The sequence below is a fragment of the Poecilia reticulata genome, chromosome 15, assembly GCF_904066995.2.
Source record: "Poecilia reticulata chromosome 15, P_reticulata-male-v2, whole genome shotgun sequence".
Lineage (NCBI taxonomy): Eukaryota > Metazoa > Chordata > Actinopteri > Cyprinodontiformes > Poeciliidae > Poecilia > Poecilia reticulata.
In genome coordinates, this window is record NC_088844.1 from 4533478 (window position 1) to 4556760 (window position 23283).

The 23283-nt window shown below is 38.7% G+C and overlaps 1 protein-coding gene and 1 long non-coding RNA gene across 2 annotated transcripts; one reads left to right on the top strand and one right to left on the bottom strand.

Annotated features, from left to right (window-relative positions):
- Positions 1-746: 746 nt before the first annotated feature.
- Positions 747-3702, bottom strand: LOC145555214 (uncharacterized). Its single transcript, XR_014091308.1, has 2 exons — positions 2478-3702; positions 747-2348 (listed from the first exon to the last, which is right to left on the bottom strand). It is a non-coding gene; the product is annotated as an uncharacterized LOC145555214 (long non-coding RNA).
- Positions 3703-5775: 2073 nt separating this feature from the next.
- Positions 5776-22157, top strand: chrna1 (cholinergic receptor, nicotinic, alpha 1 (muscle)). Its single transcript, XM_008429076.3, has 10 exons — positions 5776-6014; positions 11925-12067; positions 13465-13509; positions 14365-14474; positions 14588-14783; positions 16131-16368; positions 17868-18091; positions 18187-18301; positions 20394-20518; positions 21681-22157. The coding sequence occupies exons 1-10, from the start codon at positions 5894-5896 to the stop codon at positions 21807-21809; spliced, it is 1446 nt and encodes a 481-aa protein (XP_008427298.1). The 5' UTR covers positions 5776-5893; the 3' UTR covers positions 21810-22157.
- Positions 22158-23283: the final 1126 nt, after the last annotated feature.

The window sequence follows — 23283 nt, forward strand, 5'->3', positions numbered from 1 at the left end:
ATGAGGGTCCCCTCCTTAAAAAGAGCCCAAAGAGGAAATACCCTTAGCCACCCATTCCCCAAAACCCGCATCTAACATACCTGGAAGAACGTCAGGGCTCTGGACAAAGGGTGTAAATGGGGATGTTTTCCCAGATTTTCCCTCAATATGTTGAACCGCCCTCCAGGCCTTGACTGTATTCACAGTGATTGGATTGTTACAGCATGTATTTATCGTTTTCATATTTCTAAGAAAAAGTAGGCTTTTAAGAGGGCAGTCATAATGAGGCTTCTGTATCCAGCCATACTGTGGATGAATTTCCAGATATCCACTCTCGGGCATATAATATAAGAGAACTCAATTGATATTTTTTAAGGTCTGGAAAATCTAATCCTCCCATGTCTCTTGGTAGTTGTAGTGTTGACAGTTTTATGAATGCCCTTCTTTTGGCCCAAATAAAAGAACCAAGCCGACTCTTTAATTTTTGGATCCACCTCTGAGTAAACAAAACCGGAATCATCCTAATTGGGTATAACAAGCGAGGGAGAACGTTCATCTTAAGAAGCGAAATTCTACCCACCCAAGATAAGGAAAGACAATTCCAGCATTCAAGGTCTAACTTAATTTTTTCAAATAATGGGACAAAGTTTGCTTTGAACATCTGATCAAAGACAGGTGTGATAAATATGCAGAGGTATTTAAATCCTGCAGGGAACCACGTAAAAGGAGAATTAGGGATATAAAATTGTCTACACAAGGGCAAAGCCTCGGATTTGGAGAAGTTTATTTTGTATCCCGAGAATGAGCCAAACTGATTAATAATTGCAATGACTCTTTCGACTTAAGTGGTAGGTCTGGAGAGAAATAACAGAACATCGTCGGCATATAAAGAAATTTTATGGATCTGCCAATCAGTGTTGACACCGAATACAGAGGGGTCAATACGAATTGCTTCAGCCAGCGGTTCGATAGCAAGAGTGAATAAAAGAGGCGAAAGGGGGCAACCTTGCCTGTTTCCCCTTCCCACCTCAACATTTCTAGACCTAAGCCTGTTTGTAATAACTGCAGCTAAAGGACAGCTGCAGAGGACTTTAATCCAGCTGATGAAGTTGGGACCCAGTCCAAACTGATGCAGAGTATGAAAAAGATATGACCATTCCACGCGGTCGAACGCCTTCTCTGCGTGTAAGGAGACCACAAGACCATCCATCGCCTGCTGCTGACACAGCTGAATCACATTCAAAAGACGTCTGAGGTTATTGCAGGAATTACGACCCTTCATAAAACCCGTTTGGTCTAGCCCTATCAAGAGAGGTAGCATGTTTTCCAAGCATGTTGCTAGAATTTTGGACAATCTACATTAAGTGATGAGATGGGTCTGTAAGACCCACAATTTTCTGGAGGTTTTGATTTCTTAAGGATTAAGTATATATTTCCTTCCCGGAGGGAAGTGGGGAGGACACTGGTACCAAACGAGTCATTCAGCATGGATAAATAGGACTTTGACAGCAGATCCATAAATATTTTGTAGAATTCCGAGGTGAGCCCATCCGGGCCCGGTGCTTTCCCTCCCTGGAGGGATCTGATGGCTCTTTTTACCTCTGCCTCTGAAATTTCTGCATTTAGATCCTTCTTTTTGTCCTCTGGCAAATTGGGTAGCTTAATTTTTGAGAAAAATGTTTCCATTAAAGATTGAGAGTTGTCACATTGTTCAGATTGGTACAGATTTTTGTAAAATTCAAAGAAAGCTGCATTTATTTTCTCTGGGTCTGTAGAGCATGGACCCTTCCGATCAGAAATTGAAGCAATTGTCTGGGAGGACTTCCGTGTTTTTGTAAGATAGGAAAGGTTATCTACCTGGTTTATCACCATATTCAAACAATCTTTATTTAGCAAATTTGACTTTGTCTGTAGCGTTCTGCGTCAGTAATGTGTTCAGCGAGCACCGGATGGCATTGAGCTCCCCCAACTTAGACTGCGAAGGCTTTTTTTTACAAGAAGTTAATAGGGTGACCTGGTGGAAAATAAACATTCAATATGGCAAATTTTTCCCCATTTATCATTCCTCTAACAAGTACGTACCTCCCATTTGCGTCTTTAATATAACTTTAAAGGGCACAGATTTTTTAAATAAGAATTGCAACTCCTCTACTTTTGTTAGTGAAAGAGGAGAAAAAACATGTTCAAAACCGCATTGCTGCTATTTTAAATGTTCAGACTCATTTAAATGTGTCTCCTGCAGCAGCGCTATATCTACACCTTCCTTCTTAAGGGCTAAAAGGACCTTTTTGCTTTTAATTCAGTGCAAGGGTAAAACATTGTAGCATCCTCTTCTCTTTTGACACACAACCAACGCAGCCATCCTGGACCTGAGGATGTTAAACACAATAATATCGCTAAGTGTCATTCTAAATATATACTGGCAAAAATCACTAATCAATTTATAAAAACAACTTTGTTACTAAATATATGTGCCTATGGCAGGATTGTGTTCTTACTCGTTTAATGTGACTTCTGTTTACGGACATCACTGGGCAGCTTCTCAACATCGGCCATGAAAGATGTAACTTGTAACTTGCAGCAGCTAATGTAGCGCCTTCCTTGGAAATGTCTTTCTATTTTCGGACCACTACTTTTTCCCCACACTTTGAACCATGTGGCTTATAGCCCGATGTGGCTTATTTATATACGTTTCCAGGTCTTTTTTTAGTTTTTTTTATTTGTAGGTGGGACTTACAGTAAGGTGCGCTCTATAGTCAGGAAAGTAAGGTTTGTTATTTGACAACTTCTCACTACAGAGCAAACATTCAGGTAATCCTTCTGCATTGGCAATAAATGCAAATGATTCGGTCCAAGAATTGTAGAATCTCTCCTCGGCTACCCATGGCCCACTACACATATTTATGGCTTTCCTGAGAAACAGTCAGACTGTTAACAGAGATTACCATTGACCAGGAAATACCATGTTGTATCTCTACAGTGAAACCATTTGGTCCTATGGGATGTCTTCTTTGTGCACCAAAACAATCTAGTTATCCACATCCAATGGTGAGGCAAGCTGTCAGTATTTCCACCTGTCCAGGGTGTACTCAGCCTCTTCTTGCCCAAATACTGCTGGTGTAAGTCCCAACAGTATATCCCAATCAAATCATGGGCCCCTCTTTACTTCCTCAAAAACAAGACTTTGATGAAATCCTGGTCTGTGAAGTCCTGATTGTCTTTATACTGCCAAGGCCGTCAGGGGAAACGAAACAAAACATATTTAAGGTTGTCACATTGCAATTTGGCTTGATTGGTGTAGATGCCTCATAGTCCGTGCAAAAACTGTAATAGTCCCAGTCCTTTTCCCCTCTACTCTCCCTTTACAAACCTGTGACCAGCTTCTTCCCTGTCTGTCAGTCTCGTGGTGTGTATGCCTCTGACTTGCAGTCTCTCAGGGAATCGTGGAGACAGACAGCAGCCATAGTCATTTTGGTGATCTTATCTCAGTCAAGGATGATGGTTGTGCAAAAGACCTACCATCTGTTGGGTAGGATGTCAAAGGCATTCTACACAAGCCTGCATGTCCTTGACAGTTGGTAATAGAAGACTCTTTGCTGCGTGTCCAGTTGTCTGAGAGTACGACTTTATTACCTCAGTGAGAAGTGGAAAGGTGTCATCTCCCACAAACATGACAGATGCCACAACAGATTTTGGCAATGATTTTGTAAAAATCAGAATGTACAAGAGACCTCTATTTGCAGCTCACCACTGAGTGCCAATACAGGCACCTACACTGAAAGGGCCAAAGGAATTCAGCACACATGTAAGGGTCAGGGGCTGCACAGTGGCGCAGTTGGTAGAGCTGTTGCCTTGCAGCAAGAAGGTTCTGGGTTCGATTCCCGGCCTGGGGTCTTTCTGCATGGAGTCTCCATGTTCTCCCTGTGCATGCGTGGGTTTTCTCCAGGTACTCCGGTTTCCTCCCACAGTCCAAAAACATGACTGTCAGGTAAATTGGCCTCTCTAAATTGTCCCTAGGTGTGAGTGTGTGTGTGCATGGTTGTGTGTCCTGTGTGTCTCTGTGTTGCCCTGCGACAGACTGGCGACCTGTCCAGGGTGACCCCGCCTCTCGCCCGGAACGTTAGCTGGAGATGGGCACCAGCACCTCCTGACCCCACTGAGGGACAAGGGTGAAAGAAAATGGATGGATGTAAGGGTCAGTAGAAAGAACACAACAGAACACTCTTTCCATGTCTTCCTGTGATTCCACAGTCTGAGTCTTATTTTGATTATTGAGTGAGTATTTTCAGTTTGTCATCAAACCTACAATTGGCATCAACAGCCATCAGAAAATGTGTCTTTATAACTTCAGAAAGTGTTTCCATGGTGTGACTGCTTAAATATGGATGTGTTTCTCATATAGGGCACCCAAGGAATTTGGAAACTGCCACTGCCACACCTTAAACTCTTCAGCATCCGTCCACTACTCAGAGTCTGAGTCTTTGCTGTCTGCAAATAGGCAACTTGAAAAGGAATAGGATTTTCTCATCACTTATTGCCTGGGGTATGAGTAATTTGATAGTAACATTAAGGTAATTTACTAACAACAGGTCAGCAATATATTGTGAGGAATTCTGTGCCATATGTTTTATACATACAAGGACATGAATTTAGAAGTGTTCAATAACTGCACTTGAAATGATAAATAACTACACATTTATTCCCATACTAATTTGGTCAGTGAATGCATCACACATTGATCAGCATACATTCCCTCATTTTTTTCAGCACTTGATTCAGTATTTCACAGACTATAGTGCTTGCCTTTATTATATACTGATTACTGAAAGCTGAGAATACAGTAAAACAGTGTTTCCCAACCCTGGTCCTCAAGGCAAACTGTCCTAAATATTTTAGAGGTTTCCCTGCTTTAATGTGCCTGATTCAGCTGACTGCAGTTCAACAAACGTCTGTTAATCAGTCATCGATTGAAATCAGCTGGGCTGAAGGAAGGAAATGCCTAAAACATGCAGGGCAGTGAGCCTTGAGGACCAGGGTTGGGAAACACTGCAGTAAAAGACACATGCTCATTTTTGTCCGTGATTCATTTCAGTTGGTTGCTTGTTCAGTCTGACTGTAACCCAATGAATTTTTTCATGCCATGTGAGCTGATAAGTAGGTGTGAGTGTGTGTATTATGTGTCCATGTCACTCAAATAGCAGCATGTGCCCTGACATGCTTCTCATTTCATCAGTGGCAGGGCTCAGCTGTCTGTCTGTCTCTGTGTGAGTATCCTGGCTTAAAAGGGTCCTAAAGCAACCATTTATTGATCTCTCCTATATCTCCTCTGTAGAAGCAAAGGTTTCATAACTTTGCTATCCTACAGCATACATATGTGTTAACATAATGCCAATAAAGAAAGACATCAATAATAACCAAGAGAAGCGATAAATGCTTTCCATCAATCTGGTAGAGGTTAAGTGGGCATTTCCAAAACATTGAGATATCTATAAACTGATAAAGTGGGTTTTCTTGAAATGTCCTCAGACAGAAAACCAAAGAACTGTTGCTCATTTTTACCTTAACAGTATTTCTTAAACAAATACACACAAAATATTTCTTTCTTTTGCTTAACAGAAAGCCAACATGAACACCATAAACAAAATCTGTCACCAACTGAAGGAACCAAACTCTAACATTCCATTTTAAGTCACAACAACAAACATCAAAGACAAGCCCTCCCAGCTGTCTTCCTCCCTGGACATTTGGTGAGTGGTTGAGAAGTTGGTGGGTTGGGGAAGCAGCATAGTGTTTTCTATTAAAAGCAAGAGCTCAGAGTTCACAACCTGGACTGATCCACCTTACCACATATACTCTGCAGCGCTTCGTTGAACGCTACAGCTTCAGTGTATTTATTTCAATGCATACTTAGTATATGTGTCACACTGAGATCTTCACTTCAACGGTTTCCTGTGGGATTAAGGATTATTACGGCACAGATATGCACCTTCATAAGGTCCTGATTTTTATCACATGGATTCTTTGTGCATATTCTGGTAAGAATTTTTTTTATATTTCTGAGTAATTTGGTGTTAAGGAATTTGGCAATTGGTTCTGAAAACAGATTCTGAAGGGTCTTATTTATAACTGCATTTATGACATAACTCTTCTAATCCTAGAATTTGAAATCATGTGAGGTCTCTGATCTGATTTTATAGGAATTCATTTTTAAAACTGGCATTGTACGTGTGACCTAAGAATCTAATTTATATGTTAAAAATACATGTCACATATGTAGATATGCAGTGATAGCAAGTTAGACACAGTGGAAAGTTACCCTATAACCCAACTGTACAAAATGGTAGCTAGCAAGTAGAATGTGACTCTTTATGAAAAACAGTCTTAGTCCAAAATGTTTCTGATACTACTGTTTTACAAAATTAAAAGGATATTTTTTTTAAATATAAGTTGAAAAACATTGCAATGAAAATGTGGGCAGAAAGTGATAAAAATCCAAACACATATAATCATTTTTCATAATTTTCAGCAAGTACTATCACTATAACAATGTATGTATGGTATGCAGATGTTTGTATGGGAAAATATAAGTCATATAAATCTAAGGATTTTAACATTGTTTGCTTAAAATGTATATGAAATTTACTATAAGTGATGTCCCCTTAAAGACATAGCTAAGGTCACATATTTGTCACAGTGACCTTTTAGTCTCACATATAGGTACACTCTGCTTCCTCCAACCATCGGAATTGGATAAAAAAATATTGTAATCAGCATATAATAATTTAGTTCAGGTTTGTCAAAAATATTGGTACAAAAAAACACTCTATATTGTCCCTTATGTGTTTTAACTAATAATGTCAGAGTTTCATTCGTTGTATTAGTTCAGATTTGATCAGTATATGTAGTTTATGTTAACCACAGAAGATGAAATAGACATTAGGTAGAAGACTAAGAATCAGACGCAGAGATCTGCATTTTACAGTTCAGCAGTTGCGGTATTCTCAAAGTCTTACAAATGATTTGCATATTTCCTGACACAATTTCTTTCTAAGACAAGCCAAATTACTGCCATGTAAACAATTTTAAAATGGTGGAGGCAGGAGGCAACAAATACCATACTGTCTGGAGTAGTGCTGTCCTAAGTCGGTTCTCAACATACAGCATTGCGGATGTTTCAGATCTTTCTCTGGTTTAGCACACCTGAACAAAATGATGGCTCATTAACAGAATCTGCCAAACTTTGACATGCAGAGGAAGTAATTGGACCATTTCAATCAGCGGTGTTGGAACAGAGAGACATTTAAAGCCCCCTCCACCGTTTTGTCACCCCATTGCTGGCGCAGTAGAACACCAGCAAATAGCAACTTAGAGTGGTCAGTGACTGACAGCTCCAGGTGTTTCTTCTTCCCTTCTATTTCTGTTCTTGGATAAAATAACACGGTCTTGACAACAAAAAGGATGTAAGCAGACATTAACAGGGAAAGATAATGACAAATACAAGAAATGTACGAAATACTACACCAACCCTGACCTTCTGATCTTTGACGAAAACTTGAAATAGAACATATAGAAGAAAACTGAACCTTCATGTGTGAGGGTACATGTGCATGCCCTCTGTTGCTGGCTTAATGTAACTTGATCCCAGCTTGTCCAGTTCAGGCTGGGGGAAACTTGCCAGTACATTCCCGGGATAGCATACAAAGGATGCCACTTGGCTCCCACTGCTGTCTGTTGGGTCAAGTGTACTGATCTGTCTGACATGTTTACTATCACAGCAAAGGCACTGACCATCCCACTTACTGTAAATATGAAAGAACTACAAATTTCAATGTATTTCTTTGGGATTTTATGTGATATGCCAACACAACGTAGCGTCCAATGGTGAAGTGGAAGGAAAGGGCTACAAGTCTTTAATTTTTTAAACAATACTGCAATGCTCTTGAGGAATACGTCTTGCCAGCATATCACATCTAGATGCTCAAATTTCTGTAAGCAGGAGAAATACATTTGCGGAAATGAGGCTTAATATGTAAAAGCTCTTCTGAGTGGTAGATACAAGTCAAAAGACGCTATATAAGTTCAGCACAAACTGAAAGGGTTGCCCAGTCTTTGCAAAATGGTTTCAGCTTAGTCAGATTCAATTCTCACCTCAGATTCCCAGTTAGACATTGGAGTGACTACAGATTTCTTTTTGCCAGGTCTATGAATTTAAGTGGACAGTCATACTGTACACCACTCTTTTCAGATTGGTGTAAAGAATTTAAGTAAAGGTGTATTTTTCCTTCCATTTCACAATTATGCACCACAGTAGATACCCAGGGATTGCAGAGATTAGGTACCACAGCAACCCTCAAATAGCTAAAATCTACAAATATTTGAGAGCTCTCTAAAAACTCTTAAAACTTCCTATTTTAGTAGTTCACAGATCAAAAAAATACCTTAATATGCATTAATACACACAACAGAAACCACTTTGGCACTACCGCAAAAGTTAATTGGTCCTTCTGAATTGGCGGCTTTGCAAATGCAGCCAATAGTAGCAGCATTGCTTTCCGACCTGAATTTTCTGTCGAACATTGTACACATGCTATACAAAGAAATCTGCGAATGGTTAAATTTTCCACAAATAATTTCAAGCTACAGTCCACAGAAATGTCCACAAATAGGTCCACTGTACATTGTCCCCCAAATAACAAGACTGGTGTTTGTCTGAGGTTGCAACATGGCAAAATGTGAAGAAGCTTAAGGGGTATGACTACTTAAATTAGCGGTTCTCAACGTGGGCGGTACCGCCCCCCCAGGGGACGTTCAGAGGACAGCAGGGGGCGCTGGCGGACATTTTTACAAAAGGGGGGCGCTGGGATGCCTTTGGGGGGCGTTTAGTCAAAGGTAAACTTTACACTTTAAATGCACAACAATACCAGTTTAGACTTTGAGCAACTTGGTAAAACTGTATTGTGTAACATTAAATCATGCTTGGCTGCAACTGTATCGATGGCAGCTCTTCTTCTATTCAGTGTTTGTAGCTTCTGTTAGCTTCTTGGCGCAGCTCCGTTCTGAAGCTGCTACTAGCTTCACCGCATCAGTTCAGCGTTACACCGGCTGATGACGTTGCTGTGATTCACTTTGTCTGGTATTTATATGTTTTCGCATGTGATCATATCTAAGCAGCAACTTATTTTAAAACGTGTTTAATTTCCGTTTAAAGGCTGCCCGCTTCCATATAAGGACAACAGAAAATCGCTTTTATAAACATGTAATTACTAAAATCAGATACCCTCACTGTGTATCCCTCTGAAAAATGAACCCATTTAAATAAAGAAATCAAGAAATCCCTCCATGGGTGATACCTCGATAGAGAGCGTTCATTTTATAGCGTTAACACGGAGCTGCAAGTGGTCCGGTATGAAACGGGGTGATAGAACAACACAGCACTTTTAAATTTCAATATCAGAATGCAGAAATTGTTTCCATTGTTTTAAAAGGTTTATGTCAGTCTGCCTTTTCCCCATCGATTCGCTTCCCGACCGCCCTGCACCTTAGGGGGTCAAAAAAACAAAACAAAACAAAACAAAAAAACGACGAGCACATTGCGAAAAACTCTGAAACAGGAGAAGCGGGACAAAAAACGGAGCGACGAACTAGATGTGAATTATGGCATAAAAACAGAGAATCCGACGCTGAACAGTGAAAAATCAACACATGATGTGAAACACATGACGATTAGGCGGCGCAGCAGGTGATGAGTGAAGATTACTGATGGTCAATAAATGATAAAATAAATGTAGCAACAGGAAAGAAACTAAAGTGGACATAGCAATAAACCAAGAGAGGATAAAACTAATCAAAGGAAACTAAATGGAAATGAATGAAGAACAAAATGCAAGAATAAACTAAGAAACTAAAGTAAATACAGAGGAATAAACTGGTATGGCAAGACCTTTCGAGCAATAATTAATACAGAGACTGTATGGCAAGAATAAACAGACACTATTTCCAGATAAAAGGTAAAATAATATTGTTGAAGTGCCATGGGTTTGTTGAGACCACATCTAATACTGAGAATAAATATATCTTACAGACCATAACAGTAAAGAACTGATCACTTATTTATGTTTTTAATTAGATTTGATATATTTATTTCTTCAATATTATTGTTCATGTCAGTGTTAATGTCATGAGGCTGATGACTCCATGACACTTTGAATTTCACTCATTAGGATTTGATTAAGAACCAGATTTGTTCTTTGTAATTTCTGTCCAGTGAAACTATTAATCTATAATCAATAGACAGGTCTATATAAAGATATAATCCATGTTTCTGTCTCATATTTGTATGGCATTAAAAGGACCTGGAACTTTTGTTTTTCCACTGAAAGCTCTGGTTTGCACAATAAATGCCATGAGGGTGAAGTTTTATGGATGATACTCTGATGTCCCATTCTCCTGAAGGCAGCACAGAGCTGCACCACCAGAAACTGACAAACACTGAAGAGAAGAAGAGTTATGATTAATGTAGTTACAGTTCTATCCATGTTTTAATGTTGCAGAGCTCAGTCGTTTAGCAAATAGTTCAAAGTTTAAACTGGCATGTTGAACATCTTTTATCTGGTCATTTTGTGGAATATTTAACAACTAGAAAATGGCAAAGAACAAAAATATATTTTCCACTCTGATTGGCTGCTGTTAGGCCTACTGATTTTAACTTGAATGTTCGTTACATTTTTCATAGACGCCTGTGAAAATAATTTCTATTCCCATCAATCAATCAATCAAATTTTATTTGTATAGCACATTTCAGCAGCAAGGCATTTCAAAGCGTTTTACATAATTAAAATAAAAACAGAAATAAACAGTGAGAAAGAGAAAGAGATAAAAAAACATTACATCATTAAAACGTCGAAAAGAAATAAAAAGAAATAAAAAAAATTAAAGACATAAAAACATGGAAGACATGAAAACCCGCACTCTAACCCTAATTTAGCCATAAGCAACTCTAAACAGGTGGGTTTTAAGTTGAGATTTAAAAGCACCCAGTGTTTCAGCTGTTTTACAATTTTCTGGAAGTTTGTTCCAAATCTGTGGTGCGTAGAAACTGAATGCTGCTTCCATGACTTTTTTGTTCTCTGGGAAATTATTTTTGATGATAAATACAGAAACAAGCATAAAAATCAAAACATCTACAATAGTGATAGTAATATTAATAATAAAATAATGGTCAGTGCAAAGTAGCCTACAAATCTTTGGTGGGGGCGGTGAGGGACCTGGATAAAGGCTGGGGGGGCGCTGGCCCAAAAAGTTTGAGAAACACTGATTTAAATGATACTGTATTACTCAATTCTGTTTAATCTGTTTTCATATGTCTGACATTTGGCATCATATAGTTTATGGCAGGACATTTAGTAGGGATGAAAACATCTAAGTCTGTTTACTTAAAGCATTGTGAGTATGGAGAGATGTTAAATATGTTTTATGTGTACTCATATCAAGCTGAAACTCATTTAATGACAATTTTCTGGCCAGAGCTGGCTGCTCCAAACACCTGCTGAGTGCTGAGATTAGATCCACAAACAACCTTTGGAGACAGATTTGATTGAGCGACAGCCAGTGGAGAGGCTTTTCACCAACATGGAATGTCAGTCACTTGTCCAGAGTTGGCGTGAAGCTCTCTGCTCTGTTTGTCCTTGCCTGCCTCTCATCCTGCTTTTCCTCTGCACCTGTTTTCTGTCCTCGTGTTTCTGAAATTAAGGGTTTCAGATCCTGGTTGTAAATTGAGGAAAAGTTCAGAGCAGGAACCAAGTAAAGAGAATTTCCTTACTTAAGCTCTCTTTGTGAAAATATTTCTGAAGGACATGAGAGGGTGGCATCACCTCAGAGTGTACTTTACTAAACTTGAACCTTAAGTTAGACAAGCCCTAATTGAAATTGTGTCCATCTCTTTTCAGGGTTGGGATCCTGCTCAGAAGATGAGACGAAACTGGTGAAAACCCTGTTTAACGGTTATAACAAAGTGGTTCGTCCAGTTAACCACTTCAGCGATGCTGTAGTGGTCACCGTGGGCCTGCAGCTTATCCAACTTATTAGTGTGGTAAGGGTAACAGTTCCTCTGTGTATTTCCAAGAGTGGAAACAGTTTGGAAAAGTTTTGGAAATTTACAACCAGCATTTAGGGGTGGAGATTTGTTGGCTTTTCATGATTAGATTAGGATTCAGAAGGCTATGGTTTGATTAGAAACCAGTTACTGACACAATGTGATCCCCCATTATCAACCCCTGCATCCACACAAACACAACCAGATCATCAGACAGGACCCCATACTTCAAAAAACACAAAGACTGAATACTTCAGACGAAACAGAGACAAAAGTGTGTGTCTGTGTGGGGTGGGGAGAGTTGATAATTTAATTAGTTGAAGGCAGGTAATTTTAACTCTTTACACACTACTTTTAGTCCTGGAAAAATGAATGTACACCTTCTATCATTTGTAGCATTTTACATGCTCTGTAGAAGGACTTAAAGGGACTTTTTTTAAGGTGATAATTTTAATAAGTCCTGATGAGGAAAACCTCAGGACTTTTGAATTCATGAAGAGTAGTTGGTCAACAGTATCAATAAAATCGTGTACCATGTTTTAAACTGTAGTAAATAAACATAATATCACTATCATTTGTATAAATTTTTAGACGTGAAACATGAACAGTTACTCTACTTTTCATCACTGATTCTAAAGTCAAGTTACAAGTCAACTGCTTTTTAAATACACCAATATGATTGGGATTTATTTTTAGCTGCTAACAAAATATGTCTCTAAAAGTCCCAGTGATGTCAGTTTATGTGAATGTAAAATGTTTTTACAATATTTTTTTACTGACATTGAGACACCATATCGTTGTAACATTTTATGTCTTAATGTTTGTAGAAAAATTTGCTGCGTAATACTGGATGCAACTTTGATAAATTCTATTATGTCCTTACAGGAGCCCATTGATAAATCAGCCACAATTTCCCAAATTTTGGGTGATTGGTGATCGCTCAATACTTACTTGTGAAATCAATGTTATCTACCTCCGCACAAGTCTGAAAATCAGCCATTGTTAACTTTTCTCCGCCCTTGGAGAGAGCTGACCGACAGACCTGCCCACCCTATCTAATCTCCATGTGCTTGGTTGACAATAGTCTCCCCACTGTTGCCATCTTAACGATTTTGTTACTATGTTTAGACATTTTTCAGACAAAAAAATTGGTATTGACCAAATTGGAATAGGCAGGTCAGGCTTTGTAAAGATCAGTTTGCTAGTAATGATTCACAAAGGAACCCAGGCATTTGTCAAACTTGATCTTGATGGTATGCTGAAGAGGCAGTTCAGTCATTTGATTCAACTGTATTGAAGCAGGGATGCATCTAAAAGCTGCAGGACAGTAGATCTCGAGTGCTAGGTCAACGAGTTAATTTCTATCTCTGATGTTGTTCCTTTATTTTTCTCAGGATGAAGTCAACCAGATTGTGACCAGCAATGTCCGTCTCCGACAGGTAGCTGTTTTGTGTGTTGTCTTCCTGTGTGTAGCTATAATGTATTTAATTCAGAACATTTTATGATTTCATTTCAAGGACTGTGAGACCGCAACAAGGAAGGTTTTAAAACATTAATTTGATACACTGTATGGAGGGCCAACACGGCCATTATTTCTGTATTTATTTTAAAAGAATAAATACATCAATAAATTATTAAGATCAATATTGATCTGGTGACCTCCACTAGTTTTGCAGTCAAGTTTATTCACCATGTGGTCTGTATGACAATCTGTTTCTACATTGTCTGTTAATTGTGAAATCTCTCTAAAGAGCTGATGGGAAAGTGCCTGAAAACCCTCCATTGCAAGGCCGCCATGATTTTCAAAGACTCAGGCTAAAGTTGAGGAAATGAACAGATCAGTGTTAGACCCGCCCACAGCCCCGCCCCTCTGATAAGTTTGACGGTATACAATATGGTGACACTGCAGGAACAGGAACCATGAAATAAATAAATACATATTTAATTAATTATCTGCATCTGCAAATGCATCTGCATTTGAATTATTTATTGACATATTTAATAAATAAATTGTTTCTCATATAAATTATTTAATCACATTAATTTAATTTGGAATTAAATTAATGATTTAATTATTTTAATTAAGTTTTTGTTTATTTATTTATTTAATTTAGTCCCTTTTGGCCCCCCATACACATCCAATCCAGAATATTTATATTAAAAGATCATTCATCATCAATAGATCAGCCTGATCTATATCAAATTACATTTGCTTAACAAGATCAATCACCTGAGGGAAGAACAAATAAACAGATTAATTATTTGGAGGGATGTCTTCCCATTTTTCACCCTAGCAATGGAAAGATGTGAACCTGCAGTGGGACCCAGATGCTTATGGAGGCATCAGAAAGATCCGAATTCCTTCAACAGACATATGGAAGCCCGACTTAGTTCTGTACAACAAGTAAGCAGAACTGCTGCTCCGGTTTATACAGACATCTACTCTTAGCTTTAGCTAACTGAATATGTGGTCACACTCTTGTCTGCCTTCTGCTTCCTTCCTGTTCCTTGTTCCAGTGCTGATGGTGATTTTGCCATCATTCATGAGACCAAAGTCCTGCTGGAGCACACGGGCATGATAACATGGAACCCACCAGCAATCTACAAGAGTTACTGTGAGATCATTGTCCTTCATTTCCCATTTGACCTCCAGAACTGCAGCATGAAACTGGGAACCTGGACATATGATGGCACTCTGGTCATCATCAACCCAGTAAGAGTGAAGCTTTTACTATGTTGTTTTTGTTCAAAATGCATTGCTTAACAATAAGAAATGTCTCTGTATTTGAGAATTTATTTGATAGAGCATCACAAGTTAGTGCAGAGTTGTGATGTAGAAAGAAAAGTGCATTTTGTGGATATAATTTAACCCAATTGCAAACGTTTGGCTGTGACGTATGCAATGCGCCGGCTCGATGAAGTTTACCAGACCTTAATTGCTCAATATTTATAAGCATATTGAGGACGTACTGGATGGTTTTGTTCACTTCATCTGCTGCCATTGACTATATACAACCACAGGCAGACTACAATTCTAAAATATTGCAGAAACTCATCATTCACAAGTTTTCCTTCTGTCAATTGGACCCATTATAATTCAATTGGAGAAATTTAGCTCATTGGGAGAAATTCCAGAGAGAGCATTAAATGGAAATGAAAATTGAGGGCAATTAAGTAAAAAGGCAATGGCCAGGCTGCCTGGAAGGTGAACCTCCACCCTAGTTCCAAAACCTTTGCAACCTCTGACAGGTTTTCTTTCAGGATTGCCCTGCACCTAGATCCAGTAACTACACCACGATGAACCAGTTTTACTGTTCATGATAAAGGAAGAAAAAAAATCCCCATACCATCTGCCACTGTAGGTGTGTTCAAGGTGCAAAATGTCAGCTTTCCTCAACATGTGAAAAAGTTATTGTCTCAACTGATCAGCCCTTTTTGTGGCTTGGGGGTAACCTTCAATGGAAATCCTGATTGCGTTCTTCTTGCCAGTCTTTCATAAAGTCCAGGTTCATGATATGTACAACATAAATCATCATAATAGCTGTCCTGTCTTCTACCTGAGCTATGGGTCTCTGCAGGTCTCCGTGGAGACGACTTGCCATCTTAGGTGGACGTCCACATCTAGGTTCCAGTTTCAGAAGATGGGTTACACAGTGCCCTTAAGAGACACTCAGCCTCCTCAAAACCGTTCTTCCTTGACTTGACTTGTTCTGTTGGTTCACAAACAGGAACTTCACAACAGCTAAGATAAATACACACAAGAGCTGGATTTATACTGAGATTAAATTACACTCTGGTGGATTCCTTTTACTGACTGTGTGACTTCTGTCAACCAACTGCTTGTAAGTTTTGTTCAGCAGGATCAGAGTAAAGATGACAGATAACAAAAGCAAGCCATGTTTTGCAAACCACAATTTTCCTCCTAAGTCATAATTATGCACTACTTTGTGTTGGGCTCACATATGAAATCCCAATAAAATACATTGATGCTTGGTGTAATGTGATGAAACGTGAAGTTCAATGTGTGTTTGCATATCTTAAGTTTGCTTTCTGGCTTTAGGACAGTGACCGACCGGACCTCAGTAACTTCATGGAGTCAGGTGAATGGGTGTTGAAGGACTACAGGAGCTGGAAACACTGGGTTTACTACACATGCTGCCCTGACACGCCCTATCTGGACATCACCTACCATTTCCTGATGCTGCGGCTTCCCCTGTATTTCATTGTCAATGTCATAATTCCCTGCATGCTGTTCTCCTTTCTCACTGGACTAGTCTTCTACCTCCCTACTGATTCAGGTATGTAAATGTAGAAACAGAACCCTTTTTCTTTTACAATTTAAGGGAATAGTTCATTTTTAAAGTTCTCACAACACAATGAATATGCAGAAGCATATATTGATGTTATTTTTAAAGGGAGTGTTTGCTGAGGTTCAAAGTGCAAAACATGAGAACTGAACAACCATAAAATGTGGAAATCTGGAAAGAAAATATTTAAAAGAAAGAAAGCACAGAAAAGTTTACCTATGAAATGACATGACAGAACCAATTGTAGAAAAAACTAATGATTTTTTTTGACATTTTGAGTTTATAGTATTGTTTCACAAAAATGTGAATTTATATTTATAAATTTAATACTGCATTGATACTTTCAAGATTAATCTTATGAATAAGGGGAAAAGTAAAACACATATATGTATTTATCGTAGTGGTGATTTGTGTCTCATGGTAAACAAAAAATGTCAGATGGGCAGATTATTATTATTATTATTATTATTATTATTATTATTCACAATCAATGCAGAAAAAAAAGAAAATTGGTGAACTGAAGCATTAAAACAAATAGTCAGATAAGGGTGGGAGGAGCAACTTGGTGAAATTACATCAATTATTGCAGTCAAAGCAGCACAAAAAATAGTTTTACTCATCATAAATGCATTGAAACTGAATCAACTTGTCCCTTTAGCCTGACCTGTCAATTATCCATTATGGTCCCTTATGTTTCATTGTGATTATTAATTTAAGATGACATGCTTTAGAGTTTAGTGAACTTTTAACTAAACAGCTTGAAACACCTCAAGTGCCTCAAAAAACATGAATAACTACAAATCAAAACATTACTGATCTATTCAAGCAGATATTATGCTGCTACAATGAAGCCCTACCTTTTCGTGATTAATTTTTTGCAGATTCTTCTATGGAGCGTAACTCTTAATTATTTATGGAAAACCTTCCTATTCACTGATTACTTTTTGAGCTGAATTACCAAGGTCCAATGCTACATGGCATGCTACTGGCTGGTGTTTGCAAAGTAACCAATTCAGGAGCGCCATCTGTTTTCCCTGGAACTGACTGGTTGTAAAGATTACTGTTAGCTTCTACAGTAACATCTACAGTGCTAAGAGGATTTCCACTGTGTGTATTAAAGCATATTTCGGTATACTTAGTGTTAGAACTATCAAAATAGGCAGATATAATATAAGCATTTTTAGAGGGGGTCTCAAGTATTTGTGGATTGCAGTCAGCTGATGTTTCTAATTCCTGCTACTACCACTGTAGTTTGTTTTATGGTAAAGGTTTTGAGAGGGGGAAACAGGATACTACCAAACAGACAAACTCTTCCTAATGACCGGGCAAAAAAAACAACCTTTTTTGTTAATTTAATTACTTTATAAAACATAGGTACTTTACACCATACCTTCAACATGATGAAAGTAGTGTGGCATTGTGTAAAGGTGTTTTGCTGTTACCTGTATTGTGTTTTCAGACACAATGTTTTTTTTTCTCCCTGACTCAAGGCGAGAAGATGACTCTGTCCATCTCTGTCCTGTTGTCTTTGACTGTCTTCCTGCTGGTTATCGTCGAGCTGATTCCCTCCACTTCCAGCGCTGTCCCTCTCATAGGGAAATACATGCTCTTCACTATGGTTTTTGTGATCGCCTCCATCATCATCACGGTCATCGTCATCAACACACACCACCGCTCACCCAGCACACACACAATGCCAGCATGGATCCGCAAGGTTCATGCTGTTTGCTCTGTGGTAGAAAGTGAGAAATGATGCATCTGTTCTGTAAGTGGCAGAACTTGATCAGTTTTCTTTCTGTGTCCTGTCAGGTCTTCATTGAAACCATTCCAAACATGATGTTTTTCTCAACAATGAAGCGACCCAGTCAGGAGATCAGCCAGAAGAGACTGTTCCCTACTGACATGGACATATCAGATATTTCAGGCAAGACACCCTAAACACTGTAGCACAAAACCAAGTAATAGTAATAGTAAAAAGAAAGTACACCCATAAGGCCCTGACATACTTCACCCAGAGCCAAACAGTTGACACACAGTTTGGTGGTTTTCGACTGTTCATATTTGTACACACCTTTCATACAACAGTGCAGACCACCGGAGGGACACTCCTCCCAAGTCATTATAATTCATGCCACTACTCAAGGGGGTTCCCCCCTCACCTCCCTGTAGCTTTGATTTGACAAAGTTGTCACAGATAGGGTGTAGTCTCTGATCACACGAGGACTTTTTTTGGCAATCTACAGGACCAGCTGAGAAAAGAGACATTGAATTTAAAAACAGGTTTCATATATGGACTCCAAATGCATTAGCAGACACACCACCACCGTGACTTGAACCTGCCTATATCAAGAAGAAAGGCATGCGATAATGTAAACTTTGGGAAGAGAGGGTGTTGGCCAGAAGCCTTATAAACAGGGTGGTGTCCAACAATCGGGAGGATTTTGTTATAATTGGGCTAAGATTTCCTTGCGATTCGGTTGTGCTGACTTGGGCTACACTTTGTAATAAATATTTGCTGTTCAACCAAAGTCTAGCATGTAGAGTCTTATTCCTGCAACATCATCACACCCACATCAAGACGAGACTGACAGAAGACACTGCAAGAGCACCACACTTTTCTGTAGACATCCTCTTCTGTGAGCAAAGATGTTACAATTTCCATCCAGGTGTTATTAAACATTTGCCTGTGGTATTTATGTAGGAGTTATTTAGTGAAGAATCATACGCGCATCATTCCTCACCTCATCAGATAAATGTTCCTCAAAAATATCAATGTCTCTTGCCGAATAGTGGAAGCGAAGTAGTCAAAGAGAAATATCAACATTGCTCTCCGAGTGCATTTCCGCACAAAGCACAGCAACAAACGTCTGACCAATCACACAACACTTTGCAGAGATTTCTATCGAAATAGTTCAACAAGGGTCTGGTGTCAAGTTCAACAGGTGAACAGGTGTCTGAGAACAGTTTTCATTATGTGTCTATGCAGCCCCGGCTCCAGACGAGTTTAACAGGGGGGACATTGGCTTATTTTGGGGGGAGCAAAATGAATATAGCACTAATAATATTACTCAAGTAAAAGAAAATGGTTCAGTGCAGTAAAACAACTCAAATAAGGACCTTTTTTCCAAAAAAGTTACTCAATGTAACATGTACTACAGACTTTTAACCATAAACAACAACATCAGTACCTTATAGGCTACTTATTAACAAGCGTATGGTGCTGTACTGGTATTAGCTAGTCATCTTTTTCGTCAGTTAGTTTGGGGGAAAAACTGTGCAAAATTCTTTGTGTTTTGCTGCCATGATTCTAACACACCTGAGTAGCTCTGCACAGCAGCAGCAGGTCTCCTTTGCTGCCGCACAGGTGTAACCCAGCGCGAGCGTCTTAGCACTCATGTTGCAAGGCGGCTCGGAAAAACACGTTACAACTTAAGAGCAGATTAAACAGTTTTAACTGCTGAAAAAAGTGACAGAAGGCACAGATATGGGAAGTGTGGAAGCCCCTACTGTATCAAATTGATATAGGAATAACAGAGAGTTGGCCACTTTAAGGTAAAAACAACAAATAGCTTACAGTCCAGGGGGGGCTGACTACGTGGGCGGGCAATGCCCCACAATGCCCTCCCATGCCACCGGGCCTGTGTCTACGTCAACAATAACCGATTTCAGAACTTCGCATGAAGTATTTCGGGGTCTTCATAGATAGGGTGAGAAGTTTGGTCATATGGGGGGGCTGAGAGTAGGCAGGTGGTATAGGGTTAAGATGGAGGGAAATGTAGATGAAAAACACTGCAAAGACATGACAGAACCTGAGAGATGGGTCAATCTTTTATTGGATAAAAATGTAATTTCTCATGTCTTATTCTGATTTTTCATGGCTTAACCTAAAGAAGTTTGTTTGTTGCTATTAATAAAGGGCTGATTCATCTTTCTAGTTCAGGAGTCTTTCCATCCACGCTGTTCTTATAACCTATACCAAAACAGTAGACTAACTAGCTGCCCTCTCTCCTCTACAGGTAACCCCACTCCAGCCAGTGTAACCTATAAATCTCCCATCATGAAGAACCCTGATGTTCGCAGTGCCATAGAAGGAGTGAAGTACATTGCCGAAACCATGAAATCAGATGAGGAATCGAACAATGTAAGACGGCGTCTGATGGTAACATTTTGGATTTAGGCAAAGAACAATCTATACAAATGTTTACAAAAGTCAATGAGCATTTCCATTTTAGTGTATTATTGACTTAAACACACCAACACTCATTATCCACTTTATTAGGTATATCTACTAAATTACTTTTAAACAAAAATACAGACTAAGACTTGAATTGGTGCCATGACAAATTAAGTGAAAGGGGGATCAAATTAGTTCAACCTAAGCATACCATACCTAAGAAAATGAACACCAGATGTTTTTTTTTATTTTTTATCTCTGTCCTATATAACGTATGTGAGCAAAACCATTCCCACCAGAACAGTGAGATGCTTCCTCTAAAAAACATTCTGGATTGCCAGTGACTGGATTATGGTAGATTTCAGGGGAGACGGGCCTATTGCTGTCATGGGAGAAAAAATTGAGGTTTTGGAAGAATAGAAATACCCGGGTCTTCACCTGGACAACAGAATGAATAGGAGATGCAACAGTGAAGACATACAGCATACAAGAGAGAAAAGAGCAGACCTAAACTTTTTTTGAAGCTTAGGTCCTTCAGTGCTAAGGACTACTGAAAATGCTGCAGACCTTCTCACAGTCTGCCATAGAAAGTATGATCTCTTTGGCTATCGTCTGTTAGGGTAGCAGCATCAGAGCCAGACTAATAAAGAAAGCTGTTGTTTTCTGGGGATTGCTCTTGAGCCTCTGAAAATGAATGTGTAAGGAAGGATGCTTGGCAAAATCAGAGAATCTGTCTTATAGCTATCACCATCTACAGTGATACATTGAAGAAACATGAGTTACAAAAAACATAACACTTCTTGATCAATAAAATCTTTAGAATATGAATTGAATATTATAGAATCAAACATCAAGTTCTTTTAGGAATGTAGTCTTCTGAGTAAGATACATTGTTGTTAAACCTTAATGAGAGAAAGGGTGAACGCTGCTAATTAACCCCAGGTCTGTAGAGTAGCATAGCTCTAAAATAAAAACTTAATACATTTATTATTGTGAAATAGTTTTAATCATTTGCAAACCAGTTTTCCATTGCAGTTTCTGCCATCTAAAAGACAATCACTCCTTCTTAATGTTGCCAAGTTTGAAGACACCCAAACCCAAAGACAGACGCCTTCTCATTTCATTGTAGGCAGCAGAAGAATGGAAGTTCGTGGCGATGGTTTTGGATCATATCCTGCTGTGTGTCTTCATGGCCGTGTGTATCATCGGAACGCTTGCCGTCTTCGCTGGGAGACTAATAGAGCTCAACATGCTATGAAAACCTAGCCCACAAAGGACATGTACGATAAAATTAGAAGCCGTGCTTTGAGAGGGATCAGGATGGTTAATTTGTGGACCCTTTTGAGGTTGTGATGTTTTCTCAGGCAAAGGAACCACTGAAACAGGGTACTCTGAATCATATATTATTGTGTAGATGTGGAAATAAATGTCAAACTTAATATTTTGTGTTTTGTAGTGCCAATAGTAACACTGACACTTTTCTTTTGTTTTAACCACACATTTATTCAAAATGTAGCAAATTGTTTCATTTAGCTAAATCAAAACAGATGAAAAACACTGGATGTATTGAGACAAAATAAAGTTTGTTTTTCTCTTCTGTTGAAAATGTTTTGGATTTGCAATCAAAAAATGTACCAATAAATTAACCAAGCAAAAGTAACTGAAATATACAGTAAAGAGCTTGATTAAAGTTATAATTTACTCAGTAACAGCCTTTAATTTAAAGCTTCTCCTGCTAACGTGCATTTTACTAAAAAAGCTCTTTCCTAATGGCAGCATTCAGGGAATGACTCATCGATCAGCGAGGGTACGTAAAATGAAGGAATATTGCTAAGTTTTCAGAAATCCCTATTCAGGTTTTTTTTTTTAAATCAATGAAGTAACAATGACTTTCTGCAAATAGCAAAGCTAAAATTCATGAAGTACTCTCTTAGAAACATTCAAATGATGAAGTTAAACTGTAAACTGTAACAAATGGTAAAAGAGAGGTTTGGGTTTAAAAACAGCAGTAAACAGTCACAATGGCAAGCTGCTCTTTGAAACGGTTAGGACCAGCACAGGAAACGCAGACTGGAAATATAAACAAAAATATAACACAAATAAATTAACACAATACAGAAAAAACAAACATTTGGCAAATTGTCCTCTGAATGAGCATAAATATGAATGAAAGTTCTTCAAGCACAAAGAGGTTCGATTTCATTACCACAGCTCATAAAACGCCACCTTTACTGAGTTTCTGAACTAAAATCCAACAACTTTCTCTAAATATGTACAATCACAGTACATTCTTTCACTTCCAGTTTTGTGTATTAAAACGTCATAAAATAATGTTTACAAGTTTCTAAAATTTCTAAACACCTGCAGAAATGTGTTAAAAAAGACAAAAAACATCAACACAGAATTGAAGAGTGAAATGAATATCGAAGCCAAACCGGAAAAAAAAACAAACCTGTATGACAAATAAAAGCTCGACTACAAACCCTGCTGCTTCCACAAGGTGCCAGAGACAAAGGACGTCAATTAGCCATGACGTCCTAATTGATTAACTGATTATTAACGGGAGAATTGCTTTAAGAATATGGATTTTGAGTGTTTTCTCTTCTTTGTGTCAAGGCCAATGAGGAGACAAATCAGCAATTACCTTAGAATTGTTAAGAGGAAATAGCTGTATTAGATTCATTTTGGAGCTCATCTTCATATCAAAGGGTTTTGGACTCAGACGTGAGACA

Coding starts and splice junctions, on each gene's coding strand:
- chrna1 (XM_008429076.3), top strand. CDS start 5,894: ATGTGTCACACTGAGATCTTCACTTCAACGGTTTCCTGTGGGATTAAG. Junction 12,068..13,464: donor TTATCCAACTTATTAGTGTG/GTAAGGGTAACA, acceptor TATTTTTCTCAG/GATGAAGTCAACCAGATTGT. Junction 20,519..21,680: donor CAGATGAGGAATCGAACAAT/GTAAGACGGCGT, acceptor ATTTCATTGTAG/GCAGCAGAAGAATGGAAGTT.